The sequence below is a fragment of the Bos indicus x Bos taurus genome, chromosome 2, assembly GCF_003369695.1.
Source record: "Bos indicus x Bos taurus breed Angus x Brahman F1 hybrid chromosome 2, Bos_hybrid_MaternalHap_v2.0, whole genome shotgun sequence".
Classification (NCBI taxonomy): Eukaryota; Metazoa; Chordata; class Mammalia; order Artiodactyla; family Bovidae; genus Bos; species Bos indicus x Bos taurus.
Window position 1 is genome coordinate 19,082,128 of NC_040077.1, and position 14,781 is coordinate 19,096,908.

Consider the following 14,781-nt stretch of genomic DNA (forward strand, 5'->3'; position numbering starts at 1 on the left):
TCTCTGCCCCTTTTCAGCAAGAATGTAGGAGTAGGGACTTCTTCTAAGAGCACAGCTTTCTGTTGGCTTCCTCCCCTGGAGTGCATCTGCCTCCATCGATCCAGCAATTGAGTTCAGAGAAGTGACTGTGGTCGACTGAGAAGCACACACGGGCCAGATGATGGCAGATGTAGATCCTGGTGGCAGAGGGAAAGCAAGGCCAAAATCTGCCTCCCAGCAGCTTAGTGAGCTGGTATAAACACGGTCTTAGGAATTATGGCAGTAAGACAGAATACTGTATTCATTTCCCAAGGGGGTCATGCTGGGGTTGTTTTTATAGCAGGATTTTGTAGCAGGTCAGAACGTCCTGACCCTACTCATCCTGACCTTCCCCTGTCTTCCTGCCACTGCTCTGTGGGCAGGGTGGAGGAGGGCTGCTGTTCCCAGAGCTAGAGATCTAAAGATATAGGCCTTGTTTCCACTCTCCCTTGGAGCTCATGGGCTGGGACCCAAGACAGAGTTGTTTAAAACCAATATTAGCAACTTCCACTGCTGGACCATAGTAATAGGGGGGATAAAACACCAAAAAAAAAAAAAAAAAAAAAACAGAAAAATACACAAAACAAGTTTCAGACAGTGGACAACAGCCACATAATACAGATTCATGAGAAAGGGGAACAAATGAAATGAGCCCGCCAGGTGTCCCAGCTTACTCCCTGTGGGGAGTGACCAGGCCACAGCACAGGGAGGGGCACCCAGGCAGAGTCAGGGGTCTCACTGAGATAAGGAGGCAGAATCAGGAGTCGAGGGAGGCCAAGGAGGTGAGCGTTCTGGGAAGAGTGGCAGAGAAGAGACGGCTGCGTGAGACAGCTCCAGAGATCTGCAGTGGCCCCTTGAGTCTTTGTGCTGTTCGCTCCCTGCACGTGAGGAAACCACTGAGGCTGGAAAGATCTAGCAAAAAGGAGCAAGCAGAGTAATCCTCAGAGTTCACACGGGCAGGGAAGTAGTCCATGCTTCCACCACCCAGAATTTTAGAGAAAAACCTTGAAATATATGATGTTCTGGGCACAGTTCTCAGAAGATTACTGTCTTAGTAATGGGGCCAAATTAGCCCTAGACTAAAGTTTGCTCCAGATCCACCAAGGGAAGCTTAAAGACAAGCCTCAAAGGATCATGTTATTTCTAAGTAACCTAAATGCTTTCCCCAATAAAACTGCTGCTGCTGCTGCTGCTAAGTCGCTTCAGTCGTGTCCGACTCTGTGCGACCCCATAAACAGCAGCCCACCAGGCTCCCCCGTCCTTGGGATTCTCCAGGCAAGAACACTGGAATGGGTTGCCATTTCCTTCTCCAATGCATAAAAGTGAAAAGTGAAAGGGAAGTTGCTCAGTTGCGTCTGACTCTTAGCGACCCCACGGACTGCAGCCTACCAGGCTCCTCCATCCATGGGATTTTCCAGGCAAGAGTACTGGAGTGGGTTGCCACTGCCTTCTCCGCAATAAAACTGAGCAATGTTTAAAGTAATGGAAAAAAAAAAAAAATCCAGCACACATCCCCTGAAGAACAGAATGGCTACCCATTCCAGGATTCTTGCCTGGAGAATTCCATGGACAGAAGAACCTGGCGAACTACAGTCCATGGGGTCACAAGAGTTAGACATGACTGAGAGACTAACATTTTCACTTTTTTTAATATATGTACATAATATACATACTTATACTGACATAGGCATAAAATGTTTCTTGAAGGATACCCAAGAAACTGGTAATATCAGTTGCCTCTAGGAACAGAAATGGAATCTCTGGGACAGGGGGTGAAGGGAGATGTTTAACACTATACATATGGGACCCTTTGTATTCACTAGACTACATGTCTAGTGAATGTATGACTTATTCATAAAATATAGAATAAAATGTATGTGCTGGTCACAAGTGGGCTCACGAGTGGAGCCTGACTGGAATCAGGAAGGACGTGAGGCCCCTCAGCCACCCGGATGGCCAGATGCCTCCAGCTGTGTCCCCAGGGTGTAGAGGGTCCTGTCAGTGATGGGCCACCAACAGGGTGGGGGAGCTGAAGTGGCTTGGGAGCCCCCAGGATATCCATATATAGCCCAAGTTGGGTTTTGAGGTCAGTAAATCAACCCTAACCTACACCTGGAGGTGCACAGGAGTCACTGGTTTACTGCTCAGTTCAGTTCAGTTCAGTTCAGTCGCTCAGTTGTGTCCGACTCTTTGCGACCCCATGAACTGCAGCATGCCGGGCCTCCCTGTCCATCACAAACTCCCGGAGTCCACCCAAACCCATGTCCACTGAGTTGGTGATGCCATCCAACCATCTCATCCTCAGTCATCCCCTTCTCCTCCTGCCCTCAATCTTTCCCAGCATCAGGGTCTTTTCCAATGAGTCAGCTCTTCGAATCAGGTGGCCAAAGGATTGGAGTTTCAGCTTCAGCATCAGTCCTTCCAATGAACACCCAGGACTGATCTCCTTTAGGATGGACTGGTTGGATCTCCTTGCTCAGTAGATTTGGGTTTAAAGGGAGAGCACCCAGAGGACTAGAACTGTTAGGTTGGTTACAGGGATACATAGCTCAGTAGAAAGAATGACGTTCTAAAATCAGGATGAAGAGGAAATTGGACACACCCACCCAGGGAGGACATGAGTTTACTACCTCTGGACATGTCTAAACACTGAAAGGTCACACGGAGGGGATGTCACAGAAGGGACTCAGCATCCCACAGTGGATGGCACCACGCACATAATGTTTAGTATCCCTCTGTGTGTGTGTGGAGAGTGAGCAGAAGGGTGACATGTCCCTTTTCTCTTTTGCTAAGAGAAGAGTTAGTCAAACAAGACAGATAACCAGTAACATTTGCACAGAATTTATCGGGTATCACTCACTGATGAGAAGTTCGTAGGAATACCTGTATCTTTCTAAATACTGGGAGCAATTCTCTTGCTGATGGTACGTTGCATGTAATCACCGTAAACCTTGGAATTTAGATTTGTGGATCATGCCTTGCCTTCCTAATATTCTAATAGTTCCATATTCTCCCAGCTAAGTGCATTTCTGTGTAACAAATTTATAGTGTAAGAATTATTCTTTAAGATGAAGTTCTTGCTCCCTTTGCCTAGAACCAGCACCTGACTAGAAGAAAATGATATTCCAGTATGGCAATTCTGTATTTAAGGAGAGTATGAAATAAAGAGAAAAAGGAATACTGAGAAATATATACCACCCCCTCAAAAATTTTTATATTCAACACAAAGACAGCAAGACAGAGAACAAAGAGCTAGACAAAAGAAAGCAATCTGTTTGGGGCTAAGCCAAATAAATTTAAATAGTTTTAGAAATAAATTGGTGGAGTAATTCGAATCATGGGCAGGTGCTATGAATGTAATTTAGTAAATGCTCGGGAACCTGCCAAGGAAGAGAAAAATGTGTTGCTTTTGAGATCATTTCCCAGCAGCTTCATAAAAGAAAACTGATTACAGGAATTTAATAAGTAAAACAGAGCCAGAACTATAGTAATCAAATGAGTTTTTAATTACATTTCATGCAGAAAAAAATTCCAATTTGTGCTCCTGGGATTAAAAAAAAAAGTTTAGAGAAATGCTTTTGTAGCAGGAAAATAACATAAACACTAATTTCCATAGGAATTATAGTGGTCGGTTTAATTAAAAGGCTTGATCAGAGCAAAGAGGAGCCAGTGCCAAACTATACTAAAAGCCATGGCATTCATCGCCCCCTCTCACACTATTGTCTAAATAAAATCACTGCACTGAGCAGAAAACAGGCACCTGCATTTTTCTCATGATGTAAAGGGGATTTTGATTACTGCCTGAATTATCATGGTGCTGTGATTTATTATCACATGGAATAACGAATACATCCAATTTCAAAGTAGACGTCATTGCTTGGTGTGATAAATATCACGATGATGTGCTCTGTCTGGGGGATGTGAATGTGAAGGGGCTCCACCTGGGCCAGAGTGGAGTGCTCGCTGCTCAGCAGGCTCCCTGATTATTTCTGGACTTCCAGCCCTCGCTTAACTTCCATCTAGTCACATCACACTTGTATCTCTGAAACTCCCCAGAGTGGAATCGTATTTAGGGAATGCTTCTGGTCTTCCTAACACACTGCAGTCATGATCAGGGTAGTCCATCCTCAACAGAAACAGCTCTTCTTCCTATTGGAGGACTTTGCTCTGGGGCACCTGCCAACCACCGGTCAGGCTTGAAGCCTTTTCGGGAGGTGTCCTACAATGGTGGCGGTTTAGTCACATGGTCACAGTTTGTCCCCCTTGTGATGAATGGGACGCACCTGCAGGGTGTCTCCATGGGACTCCGGGTATAATCTGTGGCCACAGAACGCTGACCAAGGCATTTCCAGGGGCTAAGCCTCACGGCTCCATGATCCTTGTTTTATTCATTGCTATGTCCCATTAGAGCTGTGATCCAAGATTTGTGAGGCTGGAAGTTTGTAGTGTTTGGGAATAGGGAACCATTGTTTTTTTTAAATGATACAAAATTAAGTGCAAAACAGATATTTAGAAGGGTCTCCTGCAAGTGAGGAGGCTGGATCCTGACCTTTCTTAGCCTTGGGGTTGGTCAGCCTGTGGCCACACCCTACCTTTTCTCTCCCTCATTTCTTCCACACCCCTCCATCTGTCTCTCTCTTCCACACCCCTTTTTCTTTTCTCTCGTGTCTATTTCCATGCATGTTCTCATGTCGATCTGTACACTGAGCACTGTTCCCCGATCCTGTGCTTTAAAAAATGAGCTCCTCTCATTTCAGGACTTTACCTGGCCTTTCTCATTCAGGTGAATCCACCCAGATTCATCTACGGTGGAGCAAATGATAGGTTTATTTTTGTAAAAATTTCACTTCCTGGTCTATTGAGATCTGGAGCCCTCCTTAGCAGGCAAAGATACACATATTAGTAGACTTGTGTGAGCTGAATATTTTGTTTCCTATTTGATGTGAATTTAAAACAGGATCATAATCAAATTGGCTGGCACCCCCTGGAGCAGTACACAGACATCTGTCTTATTTTTTCATTTTCTCTATAAGCTCTATTAATACAACACAGTGATGTTAAGTGCATATTTGCTTCTTGTAAATAGCTCATGTTTACCAAAATAATCATCATTTTCATTTCTTACAGCCCATTTCCATTCTCCTCACAAGTGAAAGCTAGAAAATCATGATCATGATTGGTTCCTCTCTCCCCTGCCTGCTTTTGTTTTATTGTAGGCATTGGTGAAGGTCAATGTGAAACTGAAGCCAATGTTGGATTCCGTGGCCACCAACAGAAGTAAGTGGGAAGAGTTGCACCAGAAAAGGCTGCTCGTCTCCGCAGCTGCCTCCGCCCCCTCCGCCAACGTCATGGAGACCAGGGATGACAGAAACTAACCCTTCAGGCCAGCTGCTGCTGCAAGATGACTGCGCCCTGGAGAACCGGCTTCGGTCCTGCACACCATTCTTTTGTTCCTTTAAGCTCAAACAGACATAAAACCTCAGGGATGTGCTGAGAAGCATGCCTGGACTTTCACCTTTAAGTGTGGTGTCAGCAAAAAGGGCAGAGGAGGAAGTGGGGGCAACAAGCACACCCCAGGACCCTCACCTTTCCCTGATGAGCACGAAGATTCTGGGCTGAGACGAAGATTCTGGGCAGAGGGCAGCTGTGGGTCCAGGACCTGAGGATGGTTGGCCCTGCTCACTCGGAGCTGAGGGAACGCTGAACAGTGAAGGCGTCGTTAGCGCTGCTTCATTTTGCATACAGCTATTCTGTTTGTTACAAGCCAAACAATGCCTGCCTTTGCTTCCTCTCCCAAGCTCCCTTTTGTGCCAGACTGTCCTTAGAATCCCAATTTGTATCCTGTGAAGATATCTTATTTTTAATCCTAAAGCTTCTTAATGATAGATCAGAGCCTTCAGAATTGCCTACCTAAAAGAGACACCTATATTATCCTTACAAAAACCAGCCATTCCCAGTTTCCCCTAAAAACGTCCATAGTAGGAAGACAGCAAATGTGTTTGTCTGATTGGTGTTTACACAAGATTCGTAACACTGCATTGGGATTGTGGTCCCCTTTTTCAGTTTTTAGATTCAACCTTCAATGTAGATCAAGTCTTCTCCTAGCAGGATTGATAGACTTTAATTAAAAGTCAGGATGAAAGAAAATCTATAGGTGGATTTACCATGAGTGACACGGGAACATTCAGAACTATTTCCAACAGTGAGACATTTCACAGGACACAGCAGAGCCACGGAGAATAATCATTGACAACTTGAGTTCTAGTGATGAGTTTCAGCATGAAGTTTAAGGTTACTGCCAGTGCCAACTGAAAGCCAAATGGAGGGCTCCCCAATTTTGGATTTTCCTTAAGTATAAAATATAATGCTTGAAAGATTAAGAAATAACAGTCTGGGCAGTGAACAAATATCCTACAGAAATCCAGGTTTATAACAGGTAAGAATGTGTGCATGCTAAATTGCTTCAGTCATGACTGACTCTTTGTGACCCTATGGACTGTAGCCCGCTAGGCTCCTCTGTCCATGGGATTCTCCAGGCAAGAATAGTGGAGTGGTTGCCATGCCCTCCTTCAGGGATCTTCCTAACCCAGGGATCGAACTCGGGTCTCTTATGTCTCCTGCACTGGCAGGCAGGTTATTTACTACTAGCACCACTTGGGAAGCCCATAGATAAGAACAAGCTCTATTAAACAGATGCAGAGATTAGGATGCTGAGAGGCTGAGGACATTGTACGCCCTATCCAAAGGCCCCGCTGTGGGGCTTTCCTGGTGGTCCAGTAGTTAAGAATCTTCCACCACAAAGGAACTAAGATCCTGCATGCCATGAGGTGCAACCAAAAAAAGAAAAAAACGAAACAATGCTGGGCTAGAAGCTAGACTTGTGCCCTAGCTCTGGTACTATTCTCTGGATGGCTTTAGACAAATCACTAACTTCTTCCTTTTTCCTCATTTGTCAAATGAGATTACACTAAGAAATTATTTTCAAACATAACTGAACCTTAGAACTCTTTGTTCAAATAAATCTTACAAAGAATCCCCAAGACATAAAACATCTAAAAGTCCAAGTCCTCTGTTTGAAGCTGGGTTGGGGGAGCCCTATGAAGCCTCATCTCTTTGATTACATACCCAGCGGCCCATAAAGGGCCTCTGAGGAATTCGAAATCTCTGGACCAGATGAACCTTGAAGCCCATTCCAGTTCCAAAAAAATCTAAAATTTAAAACCACTTCTGTTCTTGTTGTTGCTGGTCAGTGTCAGTTATTAACTTTACTCAGAGAAAGAGGGGCCAAGTTCCACCAAGGACATTGTCTTCCTGGCACATAGTAGACGTTGGGGGAATGTTTAAAGAATGAGTAAATTAAGGAACCAAAACAGAAGTAAGGGAAGAGCAAGGTAACCATGAGGAAGAAGAAAGATTCTACATGACCAGAAATGGAGGAAAAGAAAATTATAAACCAGGCAAATGGGGGAAGAGGAGGAAGGAAGGGAGGAGAGCCAAAAGAAAATGACTAACAAGGAAAATACAGGGCCAATGCAGGCGGTAAGAGATGGCCAAAGGGAAGGTGAACGTTAATCCAAACAAGGAAAAATGGCACTTGTCATCAAAAGAAAATGAAGGTACGTCCTGTCATCAATTGCTTAGAAAAGAGACACATTTGAGTAGGGAGCGGATTGACAAAAGAGAGAAGGAAGGAGTGGGAACCCTAAAAAATAATGTTCCCAGCTAACCCTCTACCACTGTCTCTGTGGGGAAGACTGGAGAAACTCGAGGAGAAAATACGTGCAGGAAAAATTGCCTCTGCAGAGCAGGTGAGAGGAGGTTGTTCAGATTTATGGATTTTATTAAGCCAGTTTTCCGAGTCACTCAGCTATAAAGGAAAATAGCTTCTGCCGGGCTGTCTCCCTCCTTCAGGTGAGGAAAAAGGGTGGGTGGAGGCAGGGCCAGACCCTGGTTGTGGGTCTGCAGCTAGCAGGACTGCAGGTGTTTCCAGCCGTCGCGTCACATCATGTTCGTATCACAAGCGGGAACTGAAAATCAGTCCATGTGAGGCAGAGGTGAACCCACGTCTGTCGTCCTCCCCAATGATAAATAAATAAGTAGCCCAGAAAGATGAATGCCAGTGTATCTAGAGCAAAATTTTAAAGCATGTGCTTTATGATAAAACTAGACCCAGGGTCCGATGGAGACTGCAGACAGCTACATGCACTGTGGCTACCCTGAATGTTGATGCTGCTTATTGCTAAGGGGAATGTAATTTATAGCAGAAACCCTACGGCTTCCACTAAGGTTGAGTTTTCCTCTCATTTTCTTGCCTTTTTATTGGCTTCACTGCACGGTTGCCAATAGCAACATCCACTGGTAGCAAGGGGAGTTCAACACCATTGCAATCTGCCATACAGTGGAGCCCTGACAATGTCAACCATCAATCAAGTGGCTGTTTGTAATTGCCTCCATCTATTTCTCCTGTCTCAAGGTATCTTTCCTATTGTGGGTCAAAATTCAGAAACTGCTGACTAATGCCAGGTCTGTTCCTCGATGACCATGAAACAGTCGAAAAGGAGGGTAGCAGGCTCCCTGGAGCCAAGGACCCAGAAGGTTAGAGGTTGAACTTGGGAGTTTGGGGTATTTTAAATCTAAGTAATGTATAACTTTAAGAATTTGAGGTATGTGTGTTTACCCATATACTCTGCTTTCCCAAAACAGAAAAAGAGAAAATTTCCCAATCATTATTAATGTTTATTTCCTATTGGAGGAAGGAATTTAAATATGAACCTTCTTATAAAATCTCCAACTGACCAAATGTTCGGTTCTCTTGGCATTTATGGTTGAAATGACTTCATCCTACTTTGTCCACGAGGTGTATTTTTCTCAGGCAGGCTATTTAGCATTTTATTAGTCAGTACGTGGATAATACATGCACAGCCTACAATATAGCTGGCAATCCCGGCCAGGAGGGACAGCTTGGCAGACTGTGAAGGGCACCACCCCAGCGCACAGTGGACGGGGCTCCCCCTGGCCTGGCTTGTTATCTTGGGACCCTCAGGTCTCGGATTTTCCACCTGTAAAATAAAAGCCCGGACTTTTATTCAGTTCATTCGTACACCAAAGGACCAAGCTGTGTTTAACTTTAAAAAATTATTCCATGTAATTGTCTTATTCACTCTTCTCAAACAAGATAGGGATAAAGAGGTCATCTCCTCCCTAAAGACAAAATAAAAAGTTACCTATATGGAGTAGATACAAAAACAACCTTAGAACAGATATGTCTGAGCCTGTCATGATCATAAAAGACATGGTCATCAGTATAATTTTTTAAAAATACATCCTTTTATTCTATAAAGGACAGCTTTAGATTATCTCATAGCATAGATATCCCATAAATGGTAGTCAGTTTAATTTAGAATTTATAAAGTGAGTCAAAAGAAGTTAAAGTTGCATGTGTTTTCTGTTTCTGAAATCTTCAATGTCCACATATTTCCAGGTATTTTATATTTAAATACCCGTTGGGTTAGAAATAATCGTTAAAATTTTGTTAGTGAAATAACCATCTAATATTAATGCTACAGGAATTCAGTTGCTTTTTTCATGTATCAAAATGTATCATATTTGATCCACTTACCTTAGGTCATTAAACAGAATCTGCTCAATTTACTCTGTGGTAGAATTATTTTAAAATCCATTCCTCCTATTGACTCAATGAATTACAGGAAGATAAAATACAGTTTCATCTCCATTAATAGTGTGAAAAACTCCTGCCAAGTGGGACAGAAATCTAACAGATTAAGGGAAGATTTACATATAAAGAAAAATGTTTGGGCTGGAAAAACAATATTCAAAAAGGATTCATTAAAGCAAAAGAGTTAAACCTAATTTGGGACCCTAAAAACTATGGCAGAGCCACTGCAATGGAGTTTCACTGTCTGCTCCAGAATAACAGTCTCTGAAACAATTGTTATGTCATGTGCTGTAAAGAACTCCCGAACCTCGAATGTATCAGGAAATGTACAGGTTGAGTCTGACTATAAGAAGCCAAAATTTCGTAAGTTTCATAAGTGAACCATGATAGAATGAAACGTATAGACGGCAGGAGTGATGTGTCTGGGGAATTTCACACTGAGCGCTTGGACTTAACAACGCCTGAGGTCCTGCTTCCATGGTTTGTGTACCTTTTCCTCAGCTGGAAATTTGATGCTGTGTATCTTTTCTAATTTAATTTTGAACGTTCTTACATATTTAGTCCATCTCTCAATAGCACTAAAGATAAGTTAGTCATCTGGGTAGCACATCCCTACTAACATTGTTGAACGTATACACTGGTACAAAAATATGTTTGTTTTACTAAGTGAATGAAGTATTTGCTATAAAAAAAATGTGTTATTTCAGGCCACCATTTATCTTTGTGTTCATTTTCTGTGTATCTGTATTAGAATCTCGATTATTTTTTCTTTAGATTTAGATGAAATCATATTTAGATGAATTTTTAAAAAACACAAATAGCATTGTATGGAAACAAGAGTTTAGGTGTTGGTGAATCTCATCCTCTTGGGGAAAAATATTTTTGCCATTTTATTTTGATGTACAATATTCTACAAAGGATCTACTGATTTGCTTCTTAATTATTATTGTTTTACACAAAAGAAGCAAAATATGTCTTCAATTGACTTATCGGACATCACTCCTTTTGTGTAGATTTCCCAGGCTGATGTGTCATTATAGGAATACTACATTATAAGACTCCTGGACCATTTCACAAGCATCTAATCCATAATTTTGAAACTGCTTTAAGGGAACTAAATATCTTTGTTTTTAACAAAATGCTTAAAGCTTAACTAAACCTCTAACATACTCTTTATTTCCCTTGAGAAGGGTGATTTAAGGGCTGAAAGAGGCAGGCATGCATCCAAAGACCTAGGATTTCAATTCTGACTGTCCATTTAGCCCATTAACCTTGACTTCATCTGTGATGTTTGCTTGTGTAAGAAGAGAGTGGGACAGCCCTGTCCACGGAACATCTTAAAGATGACAAAAGGTTCTTAGAATTACTGAAGTTTTTCTGGAGGGATAAGAGTCTGCAGCCCAATGCAGACGAGTTCCCTGTGCCTGTTATAGATCACTCAAATTTGCATGGGCAATTACACAGGGGGATCGCATCAATGCAGGGCCGCCAGCCACTGACGCCATACAATTACACGGTGGCTTCGGTGCTTAAACTTTAAAATTCTTACACCATTGTGCCTGTTCTATTAGAACAAACTGCAGCAAATGATCCAAAGCGGATTCCAATGACTGGAGAGGAGGTGCTCAGGGGGAGAGGAAGAGGTGCAGCCTGGCCCCTACTGGCCAGCTTAAGCAATCACCAGTCCCCGCACGCGGACTGAGGCAACCACAGGGTTCTTTGTGCTTTGTAGTCCGTGTTTTTCAGGTGGAGCCAACGGTAAGAATTACCTAATTCACAGTAGGGCTGTGAGGATTAATGAGGGAAGTTAGGCAGAGCAGGACCTGGTCCTGGTACAGAAAGTACTGCATAAACACAGGGGCTTAGAGTAGCTCTTTGTTTGGATGGTTGATTGATTTCATTGAATGCAAGTATCCACAGTTGTGCCTTCTCTGGTAATTGCATTTATAAACAGCAATGTTATTGTGCTCTTCCTAATAAGTTAATTTCAATAGTAACACCATAAGCCCCCAAATATAAGGTACTTGATTAAAAAAAAAAAAGGTATATCCAAGAAGGAAATCTAATAAAAATATTAATAAAGCTGGACCCACCAGTGAAAGGAGAATGCATGAGGTTAAATGTCTTACCATCTGAGCATAAATGTTCCCAAGTGTTGATCTGGTACACAATTTTCCCAAAACTCTTAAAAGATTGAATAGATGCACCAAAAAGTCAATCAATTACATTACCAATTTGACAAAACTTTATTATTTCTGCCCCCTTTGTGGTGGAAGATTTCGGGGGTTGGGAAGGAAGACGCAATAAGGGGGCTGGCCACATCCTGAAGAAAATGGCTTGAGATGAGAGGGATCAGACATAACAACTGGAAGATGGTTTTGCAGGAAGTCTTCCTTTGTCAAAGAAATTGTCTGACCCCAGCTACGATTGTTGAGATGTTCATAAATTACCAATGTTTACCAATAGGAAGTGATTACATTTAGAGGATAAACAAGAAAACATACTTTTCCAACGAGTTTTAAAAGAGAATATCAACTAGATTATACATAAAATAGGATATGGAATTTGGTCATCTCACATTTGACAGGCAGAAATATAAGCATGTTAAGAACCAGACATCATGCTTTTAGCTCCTATCCATTTTGCCCAAATGAAATTCTTCTGTGTGGTAAATATGCCTCTCTTCATGCAGCAAAATCCACCCTGAGTCCAACACCATTTTCCTAAAGTCTAATTCCTTTCAACAAGGCACTAAATCTTTTTACTGCAACCACCAAATGCTTTCTTATTGCTAGAAATGGTACAATACACTAACTTTTTGATACATGCTCCAGTTTTCCAAGATTGTCTTGGAAACAAAATGATCCTTTATGACATTTTATAATATCCCGCCCCATTTATTGCTTTCCAGAATTTCTATCATTAATTAAAGGGCCTTCTTTCACCATCCCCCACCCCACCAAAACCTAATCTATTCCCCAACTGCCTGTCATAGACTAAATAAAAGTCGGTCTATCACAGCAGCAGGCATGGTCATGCCAATTTCACAGTGTGATTTGTGCACTCATTTCATTTTGAAAATGACCCTGCCCTCCATCTGTCTAAGCCGAATGTCCTGTTTTTTTCAAGCCAGGCCTCAGGAGCAGCAGCACATGAAATAAGGAGGAAGAACGGCTTCCCTCCTGCCCACTTCAGCAGCCACACTCACACACAGACAGGGGAAGCAGCACAAAGAGGGGTCCTCAACTGATGCCTGTAGGGAGGGGAGAAGTCTAGGGGAGAGCAGAGGCCTTCTATTTTGGTTCCATTCCCAAGAGGCCATTTGAAGGGGAATGCTTTCATGATGCAAATACAACCCTGAAAATCAGACTGCTTGATTAAAGATACAAATGATAATTTCCTATTTCCATATTCATAGCACCTCACCCAAAGTATCAGATTACACAAAAGGATTTTAAAATATTAATATTGAGCTTGAGTCTCCAAGGGACAAGTATAGTCGGGTAGTCATAAAGGTGAAGACCCTCCCCCAGCCACCCACCCCACTCCTGGATTACTGAGCAGCACTAGCAAGCGTCCTTCAGCCCAAGCACCTCCCTGGGTTGAAGGCCCTAAAAGGGTGTACCCAGAAATTGAGTTGAAAGAAGACTCAGAGTACAGTTATAGTGGACCTTATCCATTGCTTTCTCTGGGGATCTTAGGTGGGCCAGAATGCTATTCAACCCATCTGAAATGGGTACAGTTTGTCCCTTTCTCAGTATCATGAAGGGGAAGGTTTCTTGTCTGGTCCCACCCAGAAGAACAGAGATCTGTCAATTTCTCAGCAAGGTAAGCTGAAAGAGCACAGAAATTCCATTGCTTTAGGATATAAGCAATGTCTCCTGCCTGCTGTACTAGGTGACTAGGAACTATACCACCCCCATTAGATATTTTATAACACCTGCTCACAGCTACAATTCAGATATGGAAGTTCAAATGTCTATTGCCCACACCATGTTGATTGGTTGTTTTAATGGAAGGAAAAAAGACACTACTTTTCCAGCACACAATGTGGCATCAAACACAGGGCCTTTACAAACTCATCTATAGGAAATACATGGAATAGGTTACAAATAGTCGCTATTTCCTACTGAAACTAGATGCTGAATATCATGGCAAATCTGCTGTGTGCTCTTGAGCAAATTCTTTGCTCAAAAAAAAAATTTTTTTGCTGTGTGGTCTTGAGAAAATTCTTTAAAACTTTCTAGTACACAGATTGTGTACCTGTAATAAAGAGAACACACGTGGTATTTAAGATTAGAAATAAGGTACATCAATTGTCTGAGGGCCATACAATATGGTTAGTGGTGGCACTGGAATTTATGCACAGAAAAGATGTTATGGGCAGCAAAAGGACTTGATTGACTCTTTAAGTATACAGGAAAGATGTGATTTTATTTGTACACTTGTTTACTTTGGTATTAGATAGGCCAATGTACATCATGGATGATCAATGGAGATGTAGGGGGATTGAGGAAGATTGGTTTCTTACACGTAGTGAAAGCTGGGGAGCCAGACCAATAGATATGGCCAAGATTAAACACTAACATCTACTCAATAATAACTGTTCTTTGTGGAGGGCGGAGGGAACACCTGGATCTAAAATTAAACGTCTTCCAGTACCAGATAATATTCACAAAACCATTCCCCATCGTTAACTTGCGGAAACGACAAAAATAAGAATTATCATTATCTACTGCATATTACTTAGAAAGTGTGCCAAGGCAGCTTAAAAAGAGAAGCTACTCTAATTCCAAAAGAATTCCGAAGAGATAGTCCACGTTTTCCTTCTCATTAAATTATAAAAACTAACCGACACCATGAGTATATATTGCAAAGTGTATGAGGCTAAAAACGTAAGGGGCTTCAGATCGCAAACCTTTCTTCCCCGAGCCAGAGACAGGTGACATAAAAGGCGGCCAGCAATTTTAATCAACAACACTAATGGAAGGCAAGAGGGTCCGTCCTTCAGAGACTACGCCTCCCAGCATGCAGCGCTGCACGTCCAGACGCCTGCGCGATCGGACCAGTGCCTGCCGGGAAGTAGA

General features: G+C 42.5%; 1 protein-coding gene across 1 annotated transcript in view; it reads left to right on the forward strand.

Moving 5' to 3' along the window:
- The window catches only part of PDE11A (phosphodiesterase 11A), a 422,322-nt gene extending 416,419 nt beyond the window's left edge, over positions 1-5,903 (forward strand). Inside the window, exon 20 of the mRNA XM_027556915.1 lies at positions 5,235-5,903. Within this exon, the coding sequence (XP_027412716.1) occupies positions 5,235-5,393 (159 nt within the window). The 3' untranslated portion in view covers positions 5,394-5,903. The remainder of the gene's footprint in view (positions 1-5,234) is intronic.
- Positions 5,904-14,781: the final 8,878 nt, after the last annotated feature.